Source organism: Balaenoptera ricei, chromosome 4 (genome assembly GCF_028023285.1).
Source record: "Balaenoptera ricei isolate mBalRic1 chromosome 4, mBalRic1.hap2, whole genome shotgun sequence".
NCBI classification, from domain to species: domain Eukaryota; kingdom Metazoa; phylum Chordata; class Mammalia; order Artiodactyla; family Balaenopteridae; genus Balaenoptera; species Balaenoptera ricei.
In genome coordinates this window covers 7631157-7659085 of record NC_082642.1, presented here as the reverse complement: position 1 = coordinate 7659085, position 27929 = coordinate 7631157, and the positions used below count along the sequence as shown (strand labels likewise).

Sequence of the window (27929 nt, the reverse complement as noted above, 5' to 3'; positions counted from 1 at the left end):
GGTGGAGGATGGTAACTTCAAGCTGAGCACCTCACCACCAACCAATCAGAAGAAAGCCGCACACCCTGCATCCCTCACCCCAAATTTTGCCTGTAAAGACTTTTATAGGCAAAACCACCAGGGGTTTCAGGGTTTTAGAGCACAAGCCACCCATCCTCCTTGTATTGGCGCCTTTACAGTAAATGCTGCATTTTCCTTCACTACAGCCCAGTGTCAGTAGATTGGTTTACTGCCCACAGGTGAGCAGACCCAAGTTTGGTTCGGTAACAATTTGAACAAACTAACAATAAAAATAATCATTAAGACAGGAGAAATTTGAACACTGGATATTTTGGTGTTAAGCAATAATTTATTTTTCAAGGTGGGATAATGGTATTGTGGTCAGTTTTCTTCTCCCCGAAGAAAAGTTATTTTTTAGAGATACAGGCTTAAAAATCCATAGATGAAGTGATATGTCTGGCATTTGCTTCCTTGGGGTGGTTAGAGCTGTACTATAGACAATTAAGATTGCCAAAATACCAGTAATTGTTAAAGGTCGTTAATGAGTTAGGTAATTACTCTGTTCTTGTATATGTTGAAGTTTTCCAAAGGTCTTTTTCAAAAAGACTCCTTTAGGAGAGCGCAATATTCCAAGTTCAAAGAAAAGGCCATAGCATGCACCCAGAAAGAGTGAAGTATTCCTGTTTGGAAGGCGGGGGCTTTCTCTTTTATCTCCCACACCTGAATCAAGGCTGTTAAACAGGTGTTCCTAAGTGTCTCGGGGAGATAAAGTCTGAACTACATGAAATTGTATGTAGAACCCAGGTGTGCCAGAAGCTTTAATTAGCAGGCTCCTCTAATATCCCATCAGCTGCTGTCTGTTCTCTACCTATCTCACTCCATCCCAAGAGTCTCCGCGCACATCCAAGATGGTGGGTCAGGACCGTGAAACAGGTCAGCTCCCCCTCCCAGAGCGTGCGCAGGCGCCGGGATACGCAGGCGCATTCCAGCTTCCCTCAAGACCTTGGCGGATCGCGCCTGCGCGGTGGGGAGCAGCTCGCGGCTCCGGCTCTGCCTTGGGCCGGCTGCAGTCTGAGTCTGAGGGTGGCTGAAGTGGTTGGGTCGTTTAAGATGAGGCTTCTGCTACTTCTCCTGGTGGCGGCGTCGGCGGTGGTCCGGAGCGATGCCTCGGCCAACCTGGGTGGCGTGCCTGGCAAGAGGTTAAAGATGCAGTACGCCACGGGGCCGCTGCTCAAGTTCCAGATTTGGTGAGTATGTGCGCCGGCGCCCGGCCGCCCCGCCGCGCCTTCGCTCGGCGCTTCACACTACGCGAGGCCGCGGCTTCGCGGCCTAGAGAGCTGAACCTTCCCTGGCCCGGAAGAACGGTGCCAGCGGCCTTCCGCTGCCTGCCGTCTCCGGGGCTCTTACCCGGGATGGCCAGGCCGCCTTCTTTGCCTCCAGACACAACCGCTCACTTCTTTTTTGGTTTCTAGAATGGAGGGAATGGGGAAGGAGGGCACGAGAAGGTTAAATACTGAAACGCGAAGACGCGGGGACACTTGTCAGTACGGAGGACAGGTCGGCGGCGTCACGCCATGGCCACCCGGCTGCCTGCGGAGGTGGGCATGAGTCGGCGCAGGGTCGGCGGAGGAGCTCCAGCGTTTGCTCTCCGGTTAACTTCCTCTCGGCTTCCGCGGGGTACGCCAGGCGGCCTCGCTGCCCCGCTAGGCGAAGGTCACCTCGGGTCGTTGAAGGAGACCCGCGAGGGACAGACGCCTTTTTCTCCAGGATCCGCGGGGGTGACTGTTGGGTGAGAGCGTAGGGATTCTGACAGCTGATAAGCTTGGATGGGGAGGCTGATTCTCCGTTTGCAATTTCCAAAGTGTTTTTGTAAAGGAGCACGTTGCTCTTCTGATAATCTTTCGCTCCCAGATAACTGCATCTTCTCCCCCATTCCCCTTACTCCCGTGAGTTCCCTGCCCTGGCATCTCTTTCTGCCTTTTAAATCTCTTGGGCGTTCAGAGAAATAGAAAAAAACAATCCCTTTTCCCCCCAAACCCGGCATTTTTCGACAGTGTTCTGTAAGTGATTTTGTTGTTACCTAGTTAAGTATTAGAAGCAGAGCAGTAATGCATGTGATAAGGTAAGTGGTGTTGGGGAAGGTTTGAAAGGCTCAGATTAAAAACAAACAAGCAAAAACCAAAACTGTAAAGTTGTGGAAATTAGAATCCCATATCTCAAAAGGTGACGTTTTTTCAGAATAGGATGGTTGGATTAGTAAGTCTTCAGAGTCCTGATACTTTGGAACATTGGTTTTGGCCATAATGCATTTAAAATCAGCTTTTTCAAACTTAATGTATTAATATAAGTGTACTAAAGTTTAGATTTTCTACTTATCCAACTAGTTTTTTTGCTTAATCTTTAAAGATTAAGCAAATCTTTAATATTAAGTCAATTTAAGTGCTGTTTAAAGAGAGTCAGAAAGTAAGATGGTAAGTCTTTATTTTTGGAGTGAAAACTAAAAACCTTGCAACTTCTGATTAAAAAAAAGCTCTCTGTAGTGTTACTATGTGCCTGGCGTATATCGTCATATCATCTTTCATATATGGTACTGTAAGTGGGAGTTATGGCTTGATTATTCTGAGTTTTTTCTCCATATTTATTTTTTTCCATTAGAAAGTGGCAGTCATCTTACTAACTTATAAATATTGTTAAGGATTAAGTGTGATACTTTTGGATTTAAGTAGTTAAAAAAAAGACTGCATTTTCCAAGTTATGTAATTTTTCTATTTTGTATGTCTTGGTTTCACTTGGTCTTTTCCAAAATACTCTTCTTTTACAGTTGCTTGTATTGGAATACTTGTCACAATAATTTAACAAATGTACCTTATAAAGTTTTGAAAATGTGTAAACAAATGTAGGGGGAAGGGCATTTAGTCCTTCAAATTAAACTTTTAAAAAAGTCTTAAGTACTTCAGTTAAACTTTTGATACTTAATTTTTGTTTCCTTTCCTTTTTTTTCTTTAAGTAGAGAATTACAAAAGTCTGTTAAGTATTTTCTTTTGCAGTCATCCTGAGCATGCTACATACAAAAATCCTTCCCTTTTTTTTTTTTATTCTGTAGCTTGGAAATAACTATTAATATGCCCTATGCCATACCAATTACAGGTAAATTTAGCTTGTTTGTTACTTTTCCCCCCAGAGATTAATGTGTATATAGGAAAGTGAATATTTGGTTTCTGATTTTGGTAGAGTCTCTTGGGCATTTATTTGCAAGTTTGTTTGGGAAAGGAGAGGAAGCGAAGACAATTGAGGGTAAATATGTGAAAATTCTTTTAATTCCATTTGAAATCGGAGTGCTATAAAATGCAACTTTTCATTAATTACCAATGTTAACAAAGGAGAAAACTATTTTTACCTTCCTTTCCATTGCTTTTGTCCCTTATTATTTTATATTTATTATGAGTACTCTTTCTTTAACTTTAGCTCAATATATCGTCTGTTAATTGTGGCACTTTTGTAATTGCTAATAGAAAAAAATAACAACACAACACATAAATGGAATTGAAGGGAGAGAGATCAAGCGTGCAAAATAGCTTAAAACAAACTTTCCTATGTTGTGTCGATGTATTTTCCTAGTACATCCTCATTCAGTACCTGCTTGTGCCAAGGGCTAAAGATCCCCTGGTGAACAAGACAAATGTGGCTCTTCTGGAAGCCTACAGAGAAGCACAGACTTACTTTATGTACCTGAGTGTTTGGTTTATTACATCCGATGATTGAGCAATTGAATTAGATAAGTTTGATGACATTGATTGCATATTTGGGGAAAAAATTTGTACTGCTTATTTGGACGTTTAAGTATTAAACATAAAAAAGGAAGTTCTCTAATCAGAGCTTAAAATAAAGTTCCCTTTTCACATTTTCCTTTCTTGTGATTTTTTTGTGTAAATGTATTCTGATAGGTATTGTTTGGCATGTTTGTATGCATGCTTTTTTCCTCCCATACGTGTGAATTAACATGTCATCAGATTTACAGCATTTCATCAGTTGTTACAGTTTAAAGAGATTACTATCTACAGCTCTTTATGGTTAACACTTATTTGAACATTTGACAGTTGATTTACTAAGAATAGTAGGTTAAAGTTAAGATATTAGAACGTGAGCAGAATACAGCAGAATTTTCCAGTTTTTGTTAATCTAAGAATCCACTGCTGTAATTTTAGGACAACCAATTTCTAAATGGAGTTTTAAGAGGTAAATGAAGCAACTACTAGAAGAACAGATTTTAATTGAAATTTATACCAACTTAGCCTTTGCTTTCATGGTATGGAGGCAAGAAAATAAAGACCTAAGTCTGATTTGGGTGTTGATACTGATCAAGATTAGTAAAATGCTGAATTGAAGAAATCTGAGAAATTGGGAGTTATAGAGATCATGTTAGTTACTTAGACAACATTTGTATATTTAACAAATATTTGTGCACCGTCTCTATGAAGGTGCTTTGCTTGATGCTGGGAATTCAGTTCAGTGCTCTCATAGATGTTAAAGGCAAGAGTAGAAGGCAGTCATTAATCCATGGACAACACATAAAATTGCAGTTGTGTTAATTGCTGTAGGAAAGTAATATGATATGAAAGAGACCTAGTCACAGGATCAGGGAAGGTTTCCATGAGAAAATGAACTTTGAACTGAGACTTGAAGGATAAAATGTATATAGAGAGCACTGTTGAGCAATGGAAATAGCACGTTCAGTGACCTTATAGTAGGAGAGATCATAATTTTTTTTTTTGCCATTATATGAATTGTGCTTTTTTTTTCTGAATTTTATTTATTTTTTTATACAGCAGGTTCTTATTAGTTATCCATTTTATACATATCAGTGTATGCATGTCAATCCCAATCTCCCAATTCATCACACCACCACCCGCGCCCCCTGGCCACTTTCCCCCCTTGGTGTCCATACGTTTGTTCTCTACATCTGTGTTTCTATTTCTACCCTGCAAACCGGTTCATCTGTACCATTTTTCTGGGTTCCACATATATGCATTAATATACGATACTTGTTTTTCTTTCTGACTGACTTCACTCTGTATGACAGTCTCTAGATCCATCCATGTCTCTACAAATGACCCAATTTCGTTCTTTTTTATGGCTGAGTAATATTCCATTGTATATATGTACCACATCTTCTTTATCCATTCGTCTGTTGATGGGCATTTAGGTTGCTTCCACGACTTGGCTATTGTAAATAGTGCTGCAGTGAACATTGGGGTGCATGTGCCTTTTTGAATTATAGTTTTCTCTGGGTATATGCCCAGTAGTGGCATTGCTGGGTCATATGGTAATTCTATTTTTAGTTTTTTAAGGAACCTCCATACTGTTCTCCATAGTGGCTGTATCAATTTACACGCCCACCAACAGTGCAAGAGGGTTCCCTTTTCTCCACACCCTCTCCAGCATTTCTTGTTTGTAGATTTTCTGATGATGCCCATTCTAACTGATGTGAGGTGATACCTCATTGTAGTTTTGATTTGCATTTCCCTAATAATTAGTGATGTTGAGCAGCTTTTCATGTGCTTCTTGGCCTTCTGTATGTCTTCTTTGGAGAAATGTCTATTTAGGTCTTCTGGCCATTTTTGGATTGGGTTGTTTGTTTTTTTAATATTGAACTGCATAAGCTGTTTATATATTTTGGAGATTAATCCTTTGTCCGTTGATTCGTTTGCAAATATTTTCTCCCATTCTGAGGGTTGTCTTTTCGTCTTGTTTTTAGTTTCCTTTGCTTTGCAAAAGCTTTTAAGTTTCATTAGGTCCCATTTGTTTATTTTTGTTTTTATTTCCATTACTCTAGGAGGTGGAACAGAAAAGATCTTGCTGTGATTTATGTTGAAGAGTGTTCTTCCTATGTTTTCTTTTAAGAGGTTTATAGTGTCCAGTCTTACATTTAGGTCTCTAATCCATTTTGAGTTTATTTTTGTGGCTGGTGTTAGGAAGTGTTCTAACTTCATTCTTTTACATGTAGCTGTCCAGTTTTCCCAGCACCACTTATTGAAGAGACTGTCTTTTCTCCACTGTATATCCTTATCTCCATTGTCATAGATTAGTTGACCATGTGGGTTTATCTCTGGGCTTTCTGTCCTGTTCCATTGATCTATATTTCTGTTTTTGTGCCAGTACCATACTGTCGTGATTACTGTAGCTTTGTACTATAGTCTGAAGTCAGGGAGCCTGATTCCTCCAGCTCCGTTTTTTTCCCTCATGACTGCTTTGGCTATTCGGGGTCTTTTATGTCTCTGTACAAATTTTAAGACTTTTTGTTCTAGTTCTGTAAAAAATGCCATTGGTAATTTGATAGGGATTGCATTGAATCTGTAGATTGCTTTGGGTAGTATAGTCATTTTCACAGTATTGATTCTCCCAATCCAAGAAGAGAACATAATTTCTTGAGGCCAAGGCTGCTGACCTTAAAGACCAAAGAGAAGGTAGCACAGACCCTGGAAGGTCTGGATGGCTATGTTAAGGAAAAATCAGTAAGTATCATTGTGGAAAAGACATTACAGGGAACAAAAAAATAGATGTGGGGAGACCATTTTAGGGGGCTCTTGGAGTTGCCCAGGCAAGAGACAATGGAGCTTGAAGTAGAAGGGTGGTGGTAGGAGTAAAGGGACAGGTTTAAGAGATTTTTTTGCAGATAAATTTAGCAGTTCTTGGTGATTACACTATTTGAGGGGCCAGAGAGGTGGCCTGCAATGAGAGGTGTCACAGGTGACTCGTGAGTTCTGGAGCGATGCTGTGCCATTCACTGTAGTGATAAACAAGACAATTTTTATGGTTTTTTTTTACGGGGGGACTGAAGGGGATGAATCCTGAATTTTTTTAAAAAATTGTATAGGTTACAATGTTGTGTTAATTTCAAGTGTACAGCAAAGCGATTGTTATAGACATATAAATATATATAGTATATATTTTTACTTATAGATATATATAAATATATATAGTATATATATATATATTTTTCAGATTCGTTTCCATTATAGGTTATTATAAGATGTTAAGTGTAGTTCCCTGTGCTATATAGTAAGTCCCTGTTGTTTACCTGTTTTATATATAGCAGTCTGTATATGTTAATCCTGAACTCTTAATTTATTCCCCCCACCCCCAACCTGTTTGGTAACCATAAGTTTGTTTTGCTTTGTTGCTGAGTTTTTAAAACTAAAAACACAGTAGCCAGGGGGAAATCCTACAAAGAAATTTTCATCTCCCCAAAATAGTCACAGTAACTGGAACTAAAAACTTAAATAACAATTATTATATTTCTCCAAACCTAAGATATGATAGGTTGTAAGGTACATCATTATCCTGTATACCACTCAGAAGGAAAAAACTGTGGCCATTTAAACTGACACACTAATGGTTATAAGATAAATCTTGGTTTTTAAAAAGATGCTAAATAGGAAGAATGTACTACTTGGAAACAGTGAAATAAAGGAGTAATAAGATAAGTTGATTCAGACAGTAGAGTAGTATAGAGTGCTCTAGAGAGCAAATAAAATGGTGGCTGCTGCACCTGCCGCTACGTTAGATTTTTAAAGTTACATAGAATTTAGTCACCTGTTTTTTTTTTTTTTTTGCCATTTTAAGCAATAAATAGCTCAGGAGCTAACTGAATACTGTGCACATAATAGTAGTTTCTTCTTAATAATGAATGAAGTACCTTAGTTCAAAGCTTTTAGATGTAAGTAAAATATGAATGGTTTTAAGGTTTTATCTATCTCCTCTTACAGAAAATGGGAACATTGTTTCCTTACAGTTTGCCATTAAGGTAAGTGGTAGAGATCAAATTTAATATATCATTTGGAAATCTCATAAATAACCTCATAAATTTTGAATGGTATAGGTACTGGGAAGGTGAGCATTTACTGGACCAGCAGTTTGGAGGCATATGTTCTTAACTCGATCTGCCTTTTATCTTCTGAATGACTTTGGGGAAGTATTTAATCTCTAGCTCTCAACTTGTTCATCTGTAAACTAAGGGTGTTGGTTGCATTCCAGTTACCTCTAATATTCTATTATTAGGTATTGTAAAGAAGCTTGAAGGAAAAAAGTAAAAGCATGCATGTATGTTTCATCTCCATCTTTGTCACTTAAGAGTGTAGTTGGAGTCCTCCGGTTCATTTGATTTTTGTCACCGTCCCTGCTTTCCAAAAAGGAAAATGATGTTTTCACATACTTTATCTTGATTGGGGTGTAGCTTGGGATTGATAAGGAAGAAATCTTGGCCACAGATTTTAGCAAGAACTGCTCATAATCAAGCCCTTGTTTTGTTTTTTTTTAATTTTTATTGGAGTATAGTTGATTTACAGTGTTGTGTTATCAAGCCCTTGTTTTTAATGTCCCCTTTTTCATGCCACTTGTTTTCCTGTTTTGTCCAATTTTTAGGAAGATACGAATTTGTTTTTTTACAGTAACATTTGAAAACCAATTGTTTGGTGGGAGAGACAGACATGTAAACAATATAATAGTAAACCATTCTGTTCTGAATGTTCTAAAAGAAGTCTTAAAAACCCAAAGAGAAGAAGGATTACCTATTCAGGGAGCGTTGGCAGGCTTTGCAGAGGAGGAAATGAAATCTTGAAGGGCATGGGGAACTCCACCAGGAGATACAGAGAATGAGCTTTACTAGCTAAAGGAAGAACACATGCAAATGAAGCCTGACTCAGCATAGAGGGGGAGGAGGAGACAGGAAATGAGAGCTGGAGTCAGCTAATCAGTTAAAAACACCTAGCACAGTGTACCTGCTACTACCATTTATCAAGTGCTCATTATCGTAATTTATTATTTGTAATGTTGTAATAAGACCTGCAGTAAATAAACCTTTGAAAGCTTTACTTACTGACTTTCAGCTTAAAAAAATGAAAATAGCCCTCTGGCTGTTGATGCCGAAAGCTCAGCTTCTCTGTACACTGGTGAGGAATCGAATCTCGGAAACAAAGTTTTGGGTGAAGTAGAAAAGGATAGCTTTATTGCTTTGCCAGGCAAAGGGGAACACAGCGGGCTCCTGCCTTTGCAAAGCTATGTGTCTCAACCCAGGAGGATTTGAGGAGGAGTCTTACCGCAGTAGTTCAAGGGTGGGGTTGCTGACAAGATTAGGGTGTGTGCAGGGTCTCTTAATCTTGATGAGCTTCTCTGGTTCCTTAAATCTTCCCTCCTGTGGTTTCTTGGCTGCTCCTCCCTTGATTAGCAACTGTTAATGGAGGCTGGAGTCTTGCCTATAAGAAATGGGGGACAAAAAGGCTTCCATGCCCTGGAGCCCCACAGGATACTTCACGGTTTCACTGTGAAAATAACATGTTAACTGTAAAAATAATTTTTAAAAAAGTATATGGAAGAAAGTGAAATATCCTTGTAACTCTTTAATAACATTTTGAAGAACCTCCTTCAAGCCGCCTCTTCACGCAGAAACATGCTATATTATATAATTTTATATTAATGAGTTTATAGTTGTATGCTTTTTTTGAAATTTGCCTTCGCCTCATCACTTATCTTTTCATATCAGCAGATACTGTTCTGTATCAACAGGCATAGTACTCCATAAGATGGGTATTCTTTAATTTATTTAAGCCACTGAATCTGTTTTTTTAACGTTTATGTTGGTCCTTATTTTTCATAAAATTACTTTGTTAAGATGACTATCCTCAGATATCATGTGTGCTTGTCCAATTATTTCCATAAACTAAATCCATAGAAGTAAAATATTATGATTACGTTAATGTGTATCACATTTAAAATTTTGACATAATTAAACTAGTTAATACTCCTACCAGAAGATCTTAAAGTGGGTTGGGTTTTAAAGATTCTTTAGTTTATTGCACTGTAATTAGAGAATGTGACATTTGCTATTATGTTTTATTCTGCGGACATACTGAGGACTTAGGCCCAGGAGACAGCCTCTCAACTCTGAGGGACTGTTCTGAAGAAGTAAGGGAGGAGCCAGAATATATAGGAGTTTTTAAAAAAAACTGCAGGTTAACGGAACATCAAAAGATTACTGTTAATTAAAAAAAACCAGACATCTCAAGGTAATGAATTTAGTGCTTTTCTGTGTACGGAAAGATGCAAGAGTCTGGGCTTACTGAAATTCCTTTGATATGTACCTTAACTGTCTAGGTCCAGTATCCTGTTTTTTTCCATCCTGAATCTCCTCAGGGCGAACAGCTGGGGGTGTCTGCAGTGGCTGATGGCTTGATGGTTGCAACATCCTTTGTTTACTGAGATAGCTGGTGACATTCTTCATCCACCTACTTATTAGGCTTTCTTTGTGACCTAACATAGATGGTCAATTATTGTAAATATTCTGTGGTCTCTCAGGGTGTTTTCTATAGGAAAAAAACTGATGTATCTGTGAATTCCATTTATTGATGATACTATTCAGATCTTCTGTACTTTTTGTTATTCATCTTCTAACACTGATTCAGTTTTCCACCCATCAGTTTTCTTCTTCAGGGCCTTAAAATATTTTTTTAAATTCTGCTTTTGGTTTTGAGGTTTCTTACAGTCCTTCCTTATCTCTTTTATCATCCTTTTCTTCTGCTTCTTGCAGAATATTGTTGGATGTCGGCTCTTATTTTGAATCTTTTGTTCACTGTTTTTGCTGTTTCAATTTGTGACATTTTTTTCATAGTCCCTCGGGTGTTTTGTTTTTTCGTTCCTGTTTCTCAAGGCAAGGGAAACAGCTTCAGATATTATCAGTTTGTGAACTGTATCTTCTCCATTAGACTGTTACAGCTTACTCTCTCTTCTTCATTAGAATGTTGCCAGCATCAGAAAGGCATAGATTTTTGTCTGTTTTGCTTGCTGCCGTTATATCTTTAGAGCCTAAAACAGTACCTGTCATCAGGCAATATTTATTGAAAAAGTGAGTACAATCTCGTGGTAGTCCACTGTGTTTGGTTCTGACATAACCTATCTTCTCCCCCCTCACTTCCCTTTAAAAATTCCTAACTGGAGTATAGATCGATGTTTTCTGATACTGTTCCTTTCAGGTGGATTTCTACTTGGTTGACCTCTGCTTCAGTTTGCTAGCTTTTAGGCATAGAATGTGATACATGTAAAACTTCAGTTTTGGACATACTCTTCACTCAGTAACCTTCTTGACCTGGCCTCCGTCTCTGCTGATGGGGCTAAACTTCCAGAATTCGTTGTGTTATTGTCAGTCATCTTCCTGCTGCTCTTATTCGCCAACACACTTTTACTGCTTATCCTGTTGGTGGTTTTCTTTCTTGGATCCCTGGGTTTTTTAATCGAGTTTATTCTAATGTCTGAAGTCAGTTTACAACCAACAGGTAAAAGTATAAGACAAACAGGAAAGCAGTAAAGCAGGCAAGAGACATATCTAGTTTTGCCATTGAATTAGCATAGAACACAATATATATTTTTTTTATTGGTCTCTCTAACAACTTATAAAAATGCACCGAGGATGAATTTTATGGTGTGTGAATTATATCTCAATTTTTAAAAATGTATTGAAAAGAATAAAAGTGTTGTAGGAAGGGGGACCCCTTCCCGAGAGTGGGCTCTTGTCTAACACTTGGAAATGAATTGTCCGAGGAGACACGCGTGCTGACAAAGCAAGAGACTTTATTGGGAAGGGGCGCCTGGGCGTAGAACAGGAGGGTAAGGGAATCCAGGAGGACTGCTCTGCCACGTGGCTCGCAGTCTCGGGTTTTATGGTGATGGGGTTAGTTTCCGGCTTGTCTCTGGCCAATCATTCAGACTCAGGGTCCTTCCTGGTGGCGCGCGCAACTGCTCAGCCAAGATGGATTCCAGCGAGGAGCATTCTGGGAGGTTGGTAGGACATGTGGACATGTGGCGTCTCCTCTCTCTTTTTGACCTTTTCCGAGTTCTTCCCTTTGGTGGTGGCTTGTTAGTTCCGTGTTCCTTACCAGGATCTCCTGTTGTAAAATAACTCATGCACATTGTTACTGTCTTTGCCTGGCCAGGGCGGGCGGTTTCAGTCAGTGTTTCCTCTAACAGAAGCATCAAGTCATATATGAAATATTTTAAGATGAGACAAAAATTCCTGCAAAATGCAGGTAAGTCACCATTTATTGAATGCTTTTTTTATCAAGTCACTTTTACTGAGTGGCTGCCATACCTTGTAAATCTGTTAATGAGAAGTGCTTTCCAGAGTAAAGAGATAAAATTCCTTCCCCACAAAGAGCTGAGAAATTTACGCAATTTATAAATTCTTTGTGGAATAGTCTGCGGCAAAAGATTTCCTGAAATGTTATGCCAAAGGTATGGGAAGACTAGTGACTAGTGAAACTAGTGACCTCAAGAATAAGACACAAAGAAGGAAGAGAATAAAAACAGATCATTAATTGAATTTTAGGTTTATCAAATCTTTGGAAAAAACTCTAAGGAAGCCTGAAATTTTTTTTTTTTTTTTTTTTAAATTTTGGCCGTACCACATGGTATGTGGGATCTTAGTTCCCTGACCAGGGATCGAACCGAGCTCCCTGCAGTGGTAATGCAGAGTCTTAACCACTGGACCGCCAGGGAAGTCCCAGGAAGCCTGGAATCTTAGAAGCCATGTTAGGCATATTTTGTATTCATATGCGTTTTTACTGTGGTGGCCACTGCGGTGCTCCTAGAGTGAGGCAGCTGGAAGGGAAATCACTTGATTTCATATAAGACAGTTCTTAAACCTGATAAGCTCATACCTGTCTAGTGCTGATTTTCAACTTTTAAAAACGCTAGGGTCTGTGATACAGAGTGAAGTAAGTCAGAAAGAGAAAAACAAATACCGTATGCTAATGCATATATATGGAACTTTAAAAAGCAGTACAGATGAACCTATTTGCAGGGCAGGAATAGCGACAGATGTAGAGAACAAACGTGTGGACAAGGGGGAGGGGGAGAATGAAGTGGGAGATTGGGATTGACATATATACACTACCATGTGTAAAACATAGCTAGTGGGAACCTGCTATATAAGCGCAGGGAGCTCAGCTTGGTGCTCTGTCATGACCTAGATGCGTAGAATGGCGGGTAGGAGGGGGGGTGGGAGGGAGGTCCAAGAGGGAGGGGATATATGTATACATATAGCTGATTCACTTCCTTGAACAGCAGAAACTAACATAACATTGTAAAGCAACTATACCCCAATTAAAACAAAACAAAACAAAACGCTGAGCAAGTTCTGATCTACATTTTGATCTTCATTCAAAGTGCGTGAGTGCTTTTTTTTTTAATTGAAGTGTAGTATAGTTGATTTACAGTGTTTCAGGTGTACAGCAAAGTGATTCAATTAGTTTTTCAGATTCTTTTCCATTATAGGTTATTACAAGATAATATAGTTCCCTGTGCTATACAATAGGTCCTTGTCTTTTATCTATTTTATATATAGTAGTGGGTATTTGTTAATCCAAATTCCTAATTTATCCCTCCCCCCACCCCTGCGGTAACCATAAGTTTGTTTTCTATGTCTGTGGGTCTGTTTCTGTTTTGTACATAAGTTCGTTTGTATCTTTTTTAGATTCCACATATAAGTGATATATGCTATTTGTCTTTGTCTGGCTTATTCACTTAGTATGATAATCTCTAGGTCCATCCATGTTGCTGCAAATGGCATTATTTCATTCTTTTCTATGGCTGAGTAATAATCCACTGTATATCTGTACCACATCTTCTTTATCCATTCATCTGTTGATGAACATTTAGGTTGCTTCCATGCCTTGGCTGTTGTAAATAGTGCTGATGTGAACATTGTGTGAGCACTCTTGTTTGTAATTTTTTAGAAAAGCATTTATCAGGTTAGTCTTCACCCCTGAATATCTTGTTTCTTGTATGGTTTATAGAGCCCCTTGTTCAGATTTCATTGCTTTAAACACTTAGAGCAGGTAATGCACCAGACAAATGTCTATTACTGCTTCTACTAAACAGAGCAAGGAGAAATAAAGATTACATCTAAAAACCCAGTTTTCAGTGATCAGTGAACTGTCTGACTGGTCAGTGCTGTTGACAGTTAGAAAGCATGGTAAAAATACCTTCCTGATTTTCTGCATACAGCATGGGAGAAACATTAGTTGAAATTCTTAGAATGCAAGTAGAGAAACCAGTTTTGAACTGCTTTATACAACACATTTGGAAATCTGTTTAAAACTACTAAAAGAATAGTATAGAATCCAAAGGCAGGAATGCAGCAGTGCCTGAAGATGGTCTGAAATAGAAAACTGAAAGATCTGAGAGGACTTCATACACTCTTGCTCTGGCTCACATCTGTATTCCTCTCAGTAAAATATATTTCGTTTTTCTTTTTCTCTTTGAAGATTGATTTATCTCCTCTCCTCAGTCTTTTTTTTCCCTTTCCTACTATTTAAAAAATTTATTTATTTATTTATTTATGGCTGCACTGGGTCTTCATTGCTGCACACGGGCTCTCTCTAGTTGTGGCACACAGGGGCTATTCTTCGTTGAGGTTTGTGGGCTTCTCATTGCAGTGGCTTCTCTTGTTGTGGCACATGGGCTGTAGAGCACGTGGGCTCAGTAGTTGCAACTCGTGGGCTCAGTAGTTGTGGTACATGGGCTTAGTTGCTCTGCGGCATGTAGGATCTTCCCAGGCCAGGGATCGAACCTGTGTCCCCTGCATTGGCAGGCGGGTTCTCAACCACTGTGCCACCAGGGAAGTCCTCCTCAGTACTTTTGAAAGATTACCACTCTCCTCTACCTACAGCAGCTCTGATTAAATGTTCACCTGTCTGGAGATAGTTACTTTTTTAAATCCCAGTTCTTCATTTTTAGGGAGGAAACTCAAGTCTTCCGTGACAGGTTTGCATTTCTGGAACATTAGATATTGGCAAGGGGTTGGGTCTTATTGTATAAACAGGATCCAATCCTATGTGTGGGTGGGAGGATAATTGCAGGGGAGGTTATTGTAAATAAAAGGGAAAGGTGAGTTCAAGAGATGTGAAAAATAGAAATCACAAGTATTTAATTCATAACAGTAAATATCTGAGATTTTGCCCCATTTTCCTTTAGTAAGGAGATAGGAGAGGTTGGGGTTTGTGACAGACTCAAGTTGATATAAGTAGGCATTTGACTACAATTAGGGGCAGATGTTAGTATAGAAAAGGAAAAGTGGGATGGTTGGCACCATGAATTAGGAGACTGAAACTTGATGGACTTAAAAAAGCACAGAATCTATTTGAAATAGCATGGACAAGTTGCCTAAATTTCCTTTCTATTCATTACAGAAAGGTGATCTAATTTGTATGCAAGTTCTTTCTTTTAGAAAATTAATCTTAGAAAAGTGTTGTGTAAAATATTTTAAATTGAACAACTGCAAAAGTTGACTCCATATAGTAAGATATTTTTGTATTGCAAGAAGGAGATTTGCAAAGTGATTAGGACTTAAATTAAGATTTCTTTTCACAGTTTAATTTACTTCTTAAGGGCCTTTGGTCCAGGGGCAGAAGAAGTAGGCAGCAGCTACAACATATTTTTAGCATGTTCACATATTTATTCGTTGAAAGTATACTATGAGTTATATAGCTTTACTCACTGACCCAGAAAGTGAAAAGTTGAAAGAGCTGGGTGTGGTGGTAGAGGTGGAATGATTACTGGCTCCTTACCATTTGTGCCTTTAATTTAACATTTTGCCCACCTTGATAAACAGTAGGTGTGCTTTATTTTGGAAAACATCTGTCAGCAGTAGAGATGGCTATTTCAAAACAATTTGAACGTTTGGGGAAAATTATTACATAGGGAAAAAGTTACTTGTGTTTTCTTCACAAGTCTCAAAGCAAATACAGGGAGGAAAGTTTACTAATGCATAAGTAAACTTGCCTAAAAATAGGTTGTGTCAGTCTTGTAAACTACGTCATTTTTCAGAAATAAATGTACAGTTTTTTTTTGTTTTGAGGTATAACACATTAGTTTCAGGTGTACAATGTAGTGACTTGATATTTGTATATACTGCAAAACGATCACTACGATAAGTCCAGTTAACATCCGTCACCATACGTAGTTACATTACTTTTTTTCTTGTGATGACAGCTTTCAAGATCTCTCCTAGCTACTTTCAAATATGAAATACAGTATTATTAATTACAGTCACCATGCTGTACATTATACATCCCCACGACTTTATCATTTTATAACTGGAAATTTGAAGAAAGTTACAGGTTTAAAGTCCTTTTTATATTTCAAGATTATAGGTTGATTCTATTTGAAGTTTGATACAAAGATTTGTGACTTAACTGAAGAGTTGAGACCTGAAGAACCAAGGATAGAGTTGGGCTTTTGAGCATAATAGCCAGAAAACTGGGTGACTAGGAGGACTCTGACCTATAGTGTTGCCTGCATATAGACATACTTTCCTTTACGAAGGGTTGGAACTCCCAGAGCAAATATGAGGACTGTTGGGGCCCACAGGCTCAGTTCACCCAGAGGGAGAATCTATATCTTCATCATGGAAGAACCTCAAGAGATACCTGCTACTTTATGGGTACTTGATTGTGGCTTTGTGAACACAGGGAAGGTTAGCTCTTACATCATCTAACTTTTATTGAGGTTTAATGGAAAGGGCCTAGGATCTCAAATCACAAAGTCTGTGTTCTGGTCTCAGCCCTGACTAAGGGCAGGGACCATATGTAAAGTCACTTGATCTCTCTGGGTTTCAATTTTTTCCCCTTCATCTATAAAAAAGGAAATTTCAACTCAAGGAAATTTCAACTCAAGTAAGTCTCCAGCTCTCAAATAATGCATTAAAAGTTAGATACTATCATTTTAGATCATCAACTCCATTGTAAACACTGATGCAAAAACTTAGGCATTGAAATCAGGTGGCATTTCTTGGTTTCAAGGTAGTTAGGCATATAAGTGCTTTACATTTTTTTTGGTAGTATCTTCAAAACAAAAGAACATTAAAATTTTCTTATATTGAAAGCAGTTGTGAATCTGACAACAGTAATAATAAAATATTGGATAGGACTTCCCTGGTGGTGCAGTGGTTAAGAATCCGCCTGCCAGTGCAGGGGACACGGGTTTGAGCCCTGGTCCAGGAAGATCCCACATGCCGTGGAGCAACTAAGCCTGTGCACCACAACTACTGAGCCCGTGTGCCTAGAGCCCATGCTCCACAACAAGAGAAGCCACCGCAATGAGAAGCCCGTGCACCGCAACGAAGAGTAGCCCCCGCTCGCCCCAACTAGAGAAAGCCCGCGTGCAGCAACGAGGACCCAAAGCAGCCAAAAATAAATAAATAAAATAAAATAAATTAAAAAAAAATAAAATATTGGATAAGGTGAATGTTTAGGAAAGATAAGGTGTCTGGAGATTAAGTTCTTTTAAGTATTTAGTTAATAGAGACTTGTCTCCCTTTGCAAAAATTTCATACTTTTTAGGGACTTAATCTTTTGTGAAATTTTCATTCTAAATGTAAAAGAAGTATTACTTGTAAAAAAAGAGTGATGAATTTCTCTCTCTTTTTTTTTTGAAAAGTGAGTTTTCTTACATTGAGACCTACTAATATTTGGACTGGTTCTCCCTATCAGATATGAACTTGTTGCTGATCCCTTGAGTTGGTCGCGGTGGTGGTCGATATTTTTTTCCTTGATGATTGTGGTATTTTTTTCCTTGATGATTGTATGATTGACAAAGTTGGCATCTTGGGTTTCACCCTATCAATTACTGATTCTGCTCCCTCCTACCAAGTGGTACCTTCATTGCTTTATATTGTGTTTTGTTTTTTTTTTTAATCAATCATTTTATTTTATGGTGTTTCAGTTTACTAACTACAGCTTGTTATGTGTATTTAGAGATCTACTTTTTTTTTATTTTTTAAATTTATTTATTTATTTTTGGCTGTGTTGGGTCTTCGTTTCTGTGCGCGGGCTTTCTCTAATTGCAGCGAGCGGGGTCCACTCTTCATTGCGGTGCGTGGGCCTCTCACTGTCGCGGCCTCTCTTGTTGCAGAGCACAAGCTCTAGACGCGCAGGCTCAGTAGTTGTGGCTCACAGGCCTAGTTGCTTCACGGCATGTGGGATCCTCCCAGACCAGGGCTCGAACCCGTGTCCGCTGCATTGGCAGGCAGATTCTCAACCACTGTGCAACCAGGGAAGCCCCTATATTGTGTTTTTGATGATAGACATTGTAACAGGTATGAGATGATAACTCATTGTGGTTTTGATTTGCATTTCCCTGTTGATTAGGGATGTTGAGCACCTTTTCATCTACCTGTTGGCCATTTGTATGTCATCTTTGGGAAAATGTCTATTCAGCTTCCCTTGCCTTTTTTTTTTTGGATGCACCCAGCTTGCAGGATCTTAGTTCCCCAACTGGGGATTGAACCCAGGCCCCTGCAGTTGAAAGCACCGAGTCCTAACCACTGCACCGCCAGGGAATTCCCCCCTTTTTCCATTTTTTTTAAATTAGCTTATTAATTTTTTGGCTATTGAGTTGTATGAGTTTCTTATATATTTTAGATAGTAATCCCTTATCAGAGGTTATATTTGCAAGTATTTTCTCCCATTGTGTAGGTTGCCCTTCCTTTCATTTTGTTGATGGTTTCCTTTGATGTGCAGAAGATTTTTAGTTTGTCATAGTCCCACTTGTTTATTTTTGCTTTTGATGCCTTTGCTTTTGGTGTCAAGTCCAAAAAAAAATCATTGTCAGGACCAATGTCAAGGAGCTTACTCCCTATGTTTTCTTCTAGGAGTTTTATGGTTTCAGGTCTTCTGTTCAACTCTTCAATCTGTTTTGGGTTGATTTTTGTGTATGGTATAAGATAGTGGTCCAGTTTCATTCTTTGCATGTCCACTTTTCCCAACACCATTTATTAAAGACACTATCCTTTTCCCATTGTATATTCTTGGCTTCTTTGTTAAAAATTAATTGACCATGTATGTGTGGGTTTAATTCTGGTTTCTGTCTAATTGATCTGTGTGTCTGTCTTTATGCAACTACCATACATACTGTTTTGATTACTGTAGCTTTGTAATATAGTTTGAAATAAGGAAGCATGGTGCCTCCAGCTTTGTTCTTCTTTCTCAAGATTGCTTTGGCTGTTTGGCGTCTTTTCTGCTTTTATACACATTTTAGGATTGTTTGTTGTATTTCTGTGAATAATGCCATTGCAATTTTGATATGGATCGCATTGAATCTGTAAATTGCTTTGGGTAGCATGGACATTTTAAAAATATAAATTCTTCTGATCCACGAACATGAGATATGTTTTCATTTATTTGTGTCTTCAGTTTTTCATCAATGTCTTATTAAAGTTTTCAGTGTACTTTTTTCCCCCTGTATATTCATTCTGGTGGCATTTCTCCCTTTTCTTGCTGGGGCAACAAATATCATATATCCACAGCCTAGTTATTCGGAGATTTTAATGAAGGTGATGGGATGCTATTGACTTAATTTCTGGAGTAATGACATGGATTACTGTCATATTGCTGAAAAGTATCTTCCCAATCTTTGTTTTCCGTTGCAAAATAGAATCAAATCTTAGAGTCAGAAAGAGTCTAAGAATTTTTAAAGTTTCTTTTATTGTGATTGAGCAGGCATGTTTGCCTAGTTAAGGGTAGAGTGGGAATAAGAAACAGGGTGTCATGTCTCATGCCTTGGTATTTTTTTAAGCTTCCTGTGCCCAGATTTTGAAAGTCCCTATTTCAGATAAATAAGAGATGTTTTCATTTCATTGTTTATACAGTTGTTGATACCAACAACAAAAACAGAAAAAAAGGCAAAATGATTTGAGAGCTCAGAATATGGTGAATTCTCTGAATAGGTATTTGCTTCTCTCCAACAGTAACCCAAGTCTATAAAGTTTAATATTCTAGTAGAAGGATTTACTTGAAGGGAAGATCACTTAAATATGTGAAATTTATGAAAAAAGTTCGTATATCCAGCATCAATCATTATTAGTTTGTGATTGTTCTTGAGAAACATTTTTAATCTTGGTAATAATTTTTAGACTTTGTATAACTACAAAATAAATCTAGTCATATTCTAAACCACTTAATGGAAGCACTTTCATTTTTCTGCAGTGTTTCCTGAGGTTATAGGCGGGTGTTTGAGGAGTACATGCGGGTTATTAGCCAGCGGTACCCAGACATCCGCATTGAAGGAGAGAATTACCTCCCTCAACCAATATATAGGTAAGTAAGTTTCTGTAGTTTATAAAGGAATTTTTAAGTCAATTCTTTCACATTTGTAAATAAACTTTTGTGAATTGGTTCAATTAACTTTCCTTGGTTATTATAATTTCTTGGTTGTAATTTATAGAGAACAGTTTTATAAATAGCAAGTTTATTTGATCCAAATATGGAAGAATTTTTCTGAAACAAGGAATAGAGGAAGATCATTTCAGAGATGGCAACCCTTCTAAAGATGTGTTTTCTTATGTAATTTTTATTGTGGCCATAGATCAAGAACTCCTACATTTTTATAGAAAGTCAGTGGTACAAAATTCTGTACTGTTAAAATAGTATTTTTAAAGGCCAATGCTCTATAGTTTTATAAATTAATTTTTGATTGATTCAAAAGATGTTAAACATTTTTGTTTTAAAACTGCACAATAAAATTCAGTTACTAGTTTTTTCCTAGTGTAATTGGCAATTTTTAGATTTGGTGTTTAGACAATGTCTATACACATAGACTTGAGTTAAAGAAATTTTGAAGTAGATGAGAAATTGCAGCTTCTGATGAATTTCCTTCTTTTCTTTTAATAGACACATAGCATCTTTCCTGTCAGTCTTCAAGCTAGTGTTAATAGGCTTAATAATTGTTGGCAAGGATCCTTTTGCTTTCTTTGGCATGCAAGCGCCTAGCATCTGGCAGTGGGGCCAAGAAAACAAGGTATGTAATGTAATAGCTTTGGTAGCTGTAGGTTCTTAGTTGTCAGTGAGACATTTTAATGGATTTTCCTTTTTCTTTTTTTTTTTTTTTTAAGTACTTTTTGCTATTTACATGTGGTATTTCAACTTAAACCACTTTTTATTTCTGGGCAAAGCACTTAACGTCCTTTAGCCTTAGTCTCCATATTTATACATTAAGAATGATTAGGTCTTAACCTTTTTATTATTTGAAGGATAGAGAGGTGTTACTTTAGTAGAATCTGGGCACAAAGTAATTTAATACCTGATTTTGATTATATAAGTTGGGCCAAATCATATAGTAAAACAGAATATATACATAATGTAGGCCTTTTATACCACCTAATATGGGTAATAGGTTTATTCATGTTAAAAATGGGATTTCCACCAATTTATTCTTATCAAAATTCTCTGTTTCTATTATTTGTTCTTTGACTTTTCTGTTCATGGGTAATCTAAAGCAGATTACCTGAAACAATCAATATAAATGTACATAAGAATCTTGTGCTGTTTCTTTTATTCTTTGTAGGGTCTTGCTGCAGCGTACACTCTTTCCAGATCTCTCATCTGTTTTACTTAAAATATTTTCTGGAGGGTCTACCTTTCTACTGTGAGAAATGGGAATAATTTCTCTCTTGAATGAGATTGCTTAGGTTTCCTTATAATAAATATTCTCTTTTGGAGTCCTCTGTCTGGTCTTATCCTTTAGTTCTAGGCCGAGACTACCTTTAGCCAAGTCCTAACATAGCTGTACTTCTTTTTCTTAGGGAATCACTTATTTCCAGTCACAGGCAAGGCTTCTTAACATAAACATCCGCAGGTGCTACCTCTAATTGAGATGTGTCTCTACTCTGTTATTAACAAAATATTGATTTACATAGGATTAAGAATTAGAAATTAAGTACTTACTGATAATGTTTTGTGCTATATTTGTTAATTCTGTTGATTCTAAATTGTCTTTAGTGCATTTTACTTCTTTAGACTTATAACATTGTCAATCTACTGACAATGAAGAGGATACTTGAAGGCTGTAGCTTTCGTGACACTTACTTGTGTATTGTTCTCATGAAAGTAGACTTTGTGCCCAAATGCTAGGATAACTTCTATGAAATCGAAGCCCACCTAGCTCAAGTGGGGTTAGGGGAAATCTCCTTCTCATCTGCTATAGGCATTTTGATTTATTTTTCTGAAACAGCTGGCTGTGAATTGACATCCTCACTACATCCTGCTTTTAATCAGGTGATTTTGTTAAATTGAAACTTTTCTGTTCAATAGGAGCCTCTGATCTTTTGGGACAGTATAGATTTGCCTTCAAAAGGTGAATGAATGTAACTTAATATGCTAGTGCTTTCTAACCTACTTTTTTTTAGTTAGACTTAAAATGATTTGTTTGGAACACGGACAGGTTGTGTTGAATATATGGAGTTGCTGATTATTGCATCACTAGTCTCTTGTGAGTTCATACATTATATTATAAAAATTCTAAAATGAACCCTTCTTATGCTGGTATTCTTTTGTTTAACTTATTAAGGTAATTATGAGATTTCTAGAGATTTTATCTTTACATTAGGAATAACATATGTAATTTCTTTAGAATGTATAGAGCTGTGGATTAATGTCGCAATTTTCTGTGTACACTATCTGAATATATGGAGTAGCAGTAATAATTTGTATAGAAACTTAAAGTAGATTTAAAAAGAGCAATTACCAAATAAAAATGAGACTATTTAAAAGCTTACTTAATTTGTCATGTTGTTTTGATTTGAAAATGACTTTACCTATTGTACTTAATTGTATTTTCTTTTAGGTCTATGCATGTATGATGGTCTTTTTCTTGAGCAACATGATTGAGAACCAGTGTATGTCAACAGGTGCATTTGAGATAACTTTGAATGGTAGGTTCTGAATAGTTTGCATTCTGTGATAAATGTTAAATGATTTATAATAAGTGAGGCTTTTCCATTTTTCATAATATGCTAAATTATCTCTTTACATGGTCCTCACCTACTCCCATGGCTTTAGAATAACATCTATATGATGACCCTTAAATGTATAGCTCTGGAGAGCTCTAGACCGCTCTTCTAGGTGTTATAGCCAGGAATCCTGAACATTACCTACTCCCAAACTGTTGATTACTTGAGCTTCCTGCAATTCTTTTATACTCCAGTTTGCTCCTTCCCTGACATTTCTCACTTATTTAAGGGCACCATTATCATTCTACCCAGTTGCCCATGTCAGAAACCTAGGATAACATCCTAGGTTTCTCCCTTACTCTCCATATCTAATGGATTACCAATTTTTCTCAATTCTACTTTTTACAGTTTTCAAAAATCTGCTTCTATTTATCTTCATTGCTAACCACCCTAATCCAAGCCACAGTTATCTTGCTACCCTCTAACATATTCTCTAAACCAGAGGTTGGCACATATGGCCTATGAGCTAACAATGGCTTACAATTTTAAAATTTCTTTATATTAAAATTTTTTTAATTCAGGTATAGTTTATTTATAATATCATGTAGGTTTCAGGTATACAGCACAGTGATTCAGATTCTTTTCAGGTCCTTTTCCCTTATAGGTTATTACATAATATTGAGTATAGTTCCCTGTGCTGTATAGTAGGTCCTTGTTGGTTATTTATTTTATAGAAAGCAGTATGTATATGTTAATCCCAGCCTCCTAATTTATTCTTCTTCCCACCCCCTTTCCCCTTTGGTAACCATAAGTTTGTTTTCTGTGTCTGTGAGTCTCTTTCTGTTTTGGAAATAAGTTCATTTGTGTCTTTTTTTTTTTTTTAAGATTCCACATATAAGCGATATCATATGATATTTGTCTTTCTCTGTCTGGCTTACTTCACTTAGTACGATAATCTCTAGGTACATCCATGTTGCTGGTTGGCTCTTACCTTTTTTTTTTTTTTTTTTTTTTTTTTTGGCCAAGCCACGCAGCTTTCTGGATCTTAGTTCCCAGACCAGGGATTGAACCTGGGCTCCAGCAGTGAAAGCACCAAGTCCTAACCACTGGACTGCCAGGAAATTCCCTCTTATATTTTTTAATGGTTAAAAAAATCAAAAATACTTTGTGATGTGGAAATTATATGGCATTCAGACTTCAGTATTCATACCTAGAGTTTTGAGTTTCATCATTGAAAAATTTGTGGAAGTATATCTCCCTGGTTTTATAAGTACCTATATGGTATCCTTGATTTTGCTTCTTGGTATGTAAAGCCTAAAATATATACTATCTGGCTTCTTACAGAAAAATTTGCTGACACCTGCTCCAACACTTGAGTCATTTAAAAGAAAATTTTTTTAATGCACATTTCATCTTGTTGCTTCACTCCCTCAAATTTATTAAATGGCTTTATTTTGTTCTCAAGATAAAGACCAGAACATTTAACATGGACAAAAGGCCCTGAATGATGTAGCCTAGGCGTGGGCAAACCATAACCCTGTGAACCATGTCCTCTGCTACCTGATTGGTGAATAAAGTTTTATTGGAACACAGCCATGCCCATTCATCTATCTATTGCCTGTTACTGCTTTCAGGCTACAATGAATGTTAAGTAGCTGGGACAGACTATACATCTTCTTGAGCTGAAAATGCTTACTTTATAGTTTCTTGATCCCTGATCTAATCCCTGCCAACCTTTCCAGTCTCCCTTGTACCACTCTTCTATATTTCAGCTTTCACGTTTAATAATTTCTCTCTTTTAATAATAGTAAGTACAAAGGCTCCTTCCCAGCCTCTCATATGTCCCTCTCATAGCATCTTCTAGTTTTAATTTTTACTATACAAATGTGATTTTGTAGCTATTTGTATAGTTCTTTTTATATTTCCCCTACTAGAATATAAACTCCATGAAAGCAAGAAGCTGAATTCTATCTCCAGCTGTGTGCATAGACAATACATATTTATAGAATGAATGTCTATTATAGAATCATCTTTAATTTGGAAGGGGTGGTACCATTTGTTTTATAGATGTACCTGTGTGGTCTAAGCTGGAATCTGGTCACCTTCCATCCATGCAACAGCTTGTTCAAATTCTTGACAATGAAATGAAGCTCAATGTGCATATGGATTCAATCCCACACCATCGATCATAGCCCCACCTATCAGCACTGAAAACTCTTTTGTAAGTAGTTTAAAAATACAGTAACTATGTATAGGTATCAGTTAATTGTCATGAATCAGCAAGATATTTCATATATTAGCATAATAGATATAGATATATATATAATAATAGATATTGCATATATTGTCAATTGAGTTTCCAACTTAAGATTTAACAGATGGTTGTCTTCTTCATTAAAATTTATAAATGACCAAGAGAGTTTGGATCTGCTAAAATAAAGTAAGGTTGTACTATTAATTTTATGTTTAAGGCTTAATCATTGGGCCTGTAACATCATTTTTTTGACTGTGAACTTCTAATGGCCAGAATTCACATACTATACATATATTGTACATATATACCCTCTCCTTACCTTCAAATAACTAGTTCCTAAAACTATGCAAATTCTTTTCACATGCTCAAGATAGAAAATTTATAAGCAAATGTGGTGAACACAGAGAGGTGTAAGTTAGTTAATTTTGTTTAGCAGAGATGTTCTCAGTTCTTTTCTGATCAATGAGTGGATTTTACAAGAGTGAATTTTGAAACAAAATATTCTTTTTTCTGTGTGTCTTTCAGACATTAAGGGATTTTTGCAAGAGCAGCGTGACTGACATTATGAAGGCCTGTACTGAAGACAGCAAGCTGTTAGTACAGACCAGATGTTTTCTTGGCAGGCTCGTTGTACCTCTTGGAAAACCTCAATGCAAGGCAGTTTTTCAGTGCTGGCACATTTTGGAATTCTGCACATTCGTGGAGTGCAATAATACTGTATAGTTTTTTTTTTCTTCCCCAAGTCCACTTGGTTAATAGTTTAAAAAAAAAAATGCAGACATTACTACTTGCACTTCTTTTTTCTCGGTCATATTTGAAAAAGTAGAAAATTGAGTTGCAATTTGATTTTGTTTTTCAAAGATGTCTGTTAAGTCTGTTGTGATTTTATACGAATTTTCCTTTTTTATAGTTTAAAATTGATCCTTTTGGGACTAGAGCTGAAGTTCCCAAATACTTTATAAGAGTTTATCAGACATCTCTAATTTGGTCATGTCCAATTTGTATAGTTTTCAAAATATTGCAGATTGTGAACAGCACATTATATAAGATTATGGGGGGAAATCCTATATCCAGAGTACTCTACCAATTTGTGTATGTGTGTGTGTGCGTGTGTGATTACCAGAGAACTACTAAAAGACCAACCACTTTTTAAATCCTGTTAATGTAGTTCAAGTGTCCTGCCTTGACCAATTTAATGAGTTGATTAACTGGGCCTTTATACTTAACTCAATAAAAAACTAAGCAGATGTAAGTTAAATAAAAAGTTTGAGTTTATTGCCCAGCGTACCTATTGACATTATATTTAACAGTTGTCTGCAAAGTTTTGTTTTTGACTCACAGAGAATTTCCTACAGGACATACTTTATATTCACACACAAATAATAGGTCATTTACCATTTTTAGGATGATCGAAACTTGCCTCACTAAAGAAAGGTTAGTTGAACCTCTTTACAACATTAATATTAGGTAAATGGAGATCACTTGTCTAATAATTTAACTTGTCTAACATCATATCAGAATTTTATTATATTTGAGGAACAAAATTGAAAAGTTTTTTATTCAGTGAATTTAATATCTTTCCAGAGTTCTAAAATGTAGTTTTTTTTAAAAAGCTTAAATTGATAAAGACTATAAGAGTAATTTAGCAGAAATAGGACCATAATGTAGAGAAATAGTCATATAGCAACAGTCATAACATACTTCATCTTCCCTGTAGGAATAAAAATGGTAGGTCTGGATTTGTTAGTGGAAGTAAAGGGATTTATGGAAAAGTAATGAGATAATTCAATATTGAGTCCACCAAACACTTAGCGCAATCTTATACTTCATTTGTCAGTGAATATTTGTTGAAATGCATGTCCGGTAATTATCATGATTGTGACAGCCTCAAGGTGGAGCATACTGTAGTCTCTAGCTGAAAAGAAGTTAGCCTAATAATTCACTGCAGAAAATTGATTAAACGCCTTATCCTTTTAATTAAGGCTGCAGAACTGTAAACCTAAGATCGTACCCTGGCAAGAGTCAATACAATTTAAGCTAGAGGTTACTTAGAGATTGTTATTCAGGTGTAATAACATTTTATCTTTGACTAGGGCTTAAAACTTTGTTAACTTGATTTGTACCAGCCCAAACTTCCTTCTGCAAGTTGAACACACTGCTGAGTGTGTGTAGGGTCTTTCTTCAGTGACAGACATTCCACCAGTGACAGTTACACCTTTTGACATTTAGACCTTCCAGACTTGTCTTGGATATTCCCATGTATCTGACAGGCCAACCATGAAGAATTTAAGATTTAATTCTAACTTTTTCCATGTTTGCCTTGGGTGAATAACTTGTCCTTTGGAGAATAGCTTTAAGTGGCTTGGTCATTGATAAAACTAAGTATTTTGTTGACACCCATTTCAATATTATTTTATGTTTGGCCATATTTAAATCTAAGCTTTAATAGAGTCTAGTGAAAAAATTAGTGGGAAGTGTGAATGTAAAAAAGAAAAACATGAAAAAAGGGAAAGTTAGAAAGCTATTTAGAATGTGGCTTTATTATATTCCTAACATTTCAAAATTTATTACATAGTTGCTTACAAATTGGTGTGGTTGTGTAGTTTATAAATGTTTATGTACTCTGTTAATTAGAAGACCATAGAACATGACAGCAGGTTGGCTAATGTTATTGGGGTTTTTAACCATAGTTGCTATTGTGGAGAAGATTACATGTTAGATTAATAAAAAAATGTTGGCAAAACATGGCTTTATACCTCAGCATCAAAATGTGCAAGACACATACGCTTTCAGAATATAAATTCATTATTAACTTATGGCACTAAGATCAATGGCAGCAGTTGATCAACCTTTACCACTATCAAAACATAACAGGATCCTAATGATGATTCTTATTTTGAATGT

The 27929-nt window shown here is 36.9% G+C and overlaps 1 protein-coding gene across 1 annotated transcript; it reads left to right on the top strand.

The window, feature by feature from the left end:
• The first annotated feature begins 986 nt into the window (after window positions 1–986).
• Window positions 987–27768, top strand: SELENOT (selenoprotein T). Its single transcript, XM_059920105.1, has 6 exons — window positions 987–1247; window positions 20031–20141; window positions 20715–20841; window positions 22666–22753; window positions 24839–24992; window positions 25551–27768. Exons 1-5 carry the CDS (start codon window positions 1111–1113, stop codon window positions 24961–24963), a joined length of 588 nt encoding a protein of 195 aa, XP_059776088.1. The 5' UTR covers window positions 987–1110; the 3' UTR covers window positions 24964–24992; window positions 25551–27768.
• Window positions 27769–27929: the final 161 nt, after the last annotated feature.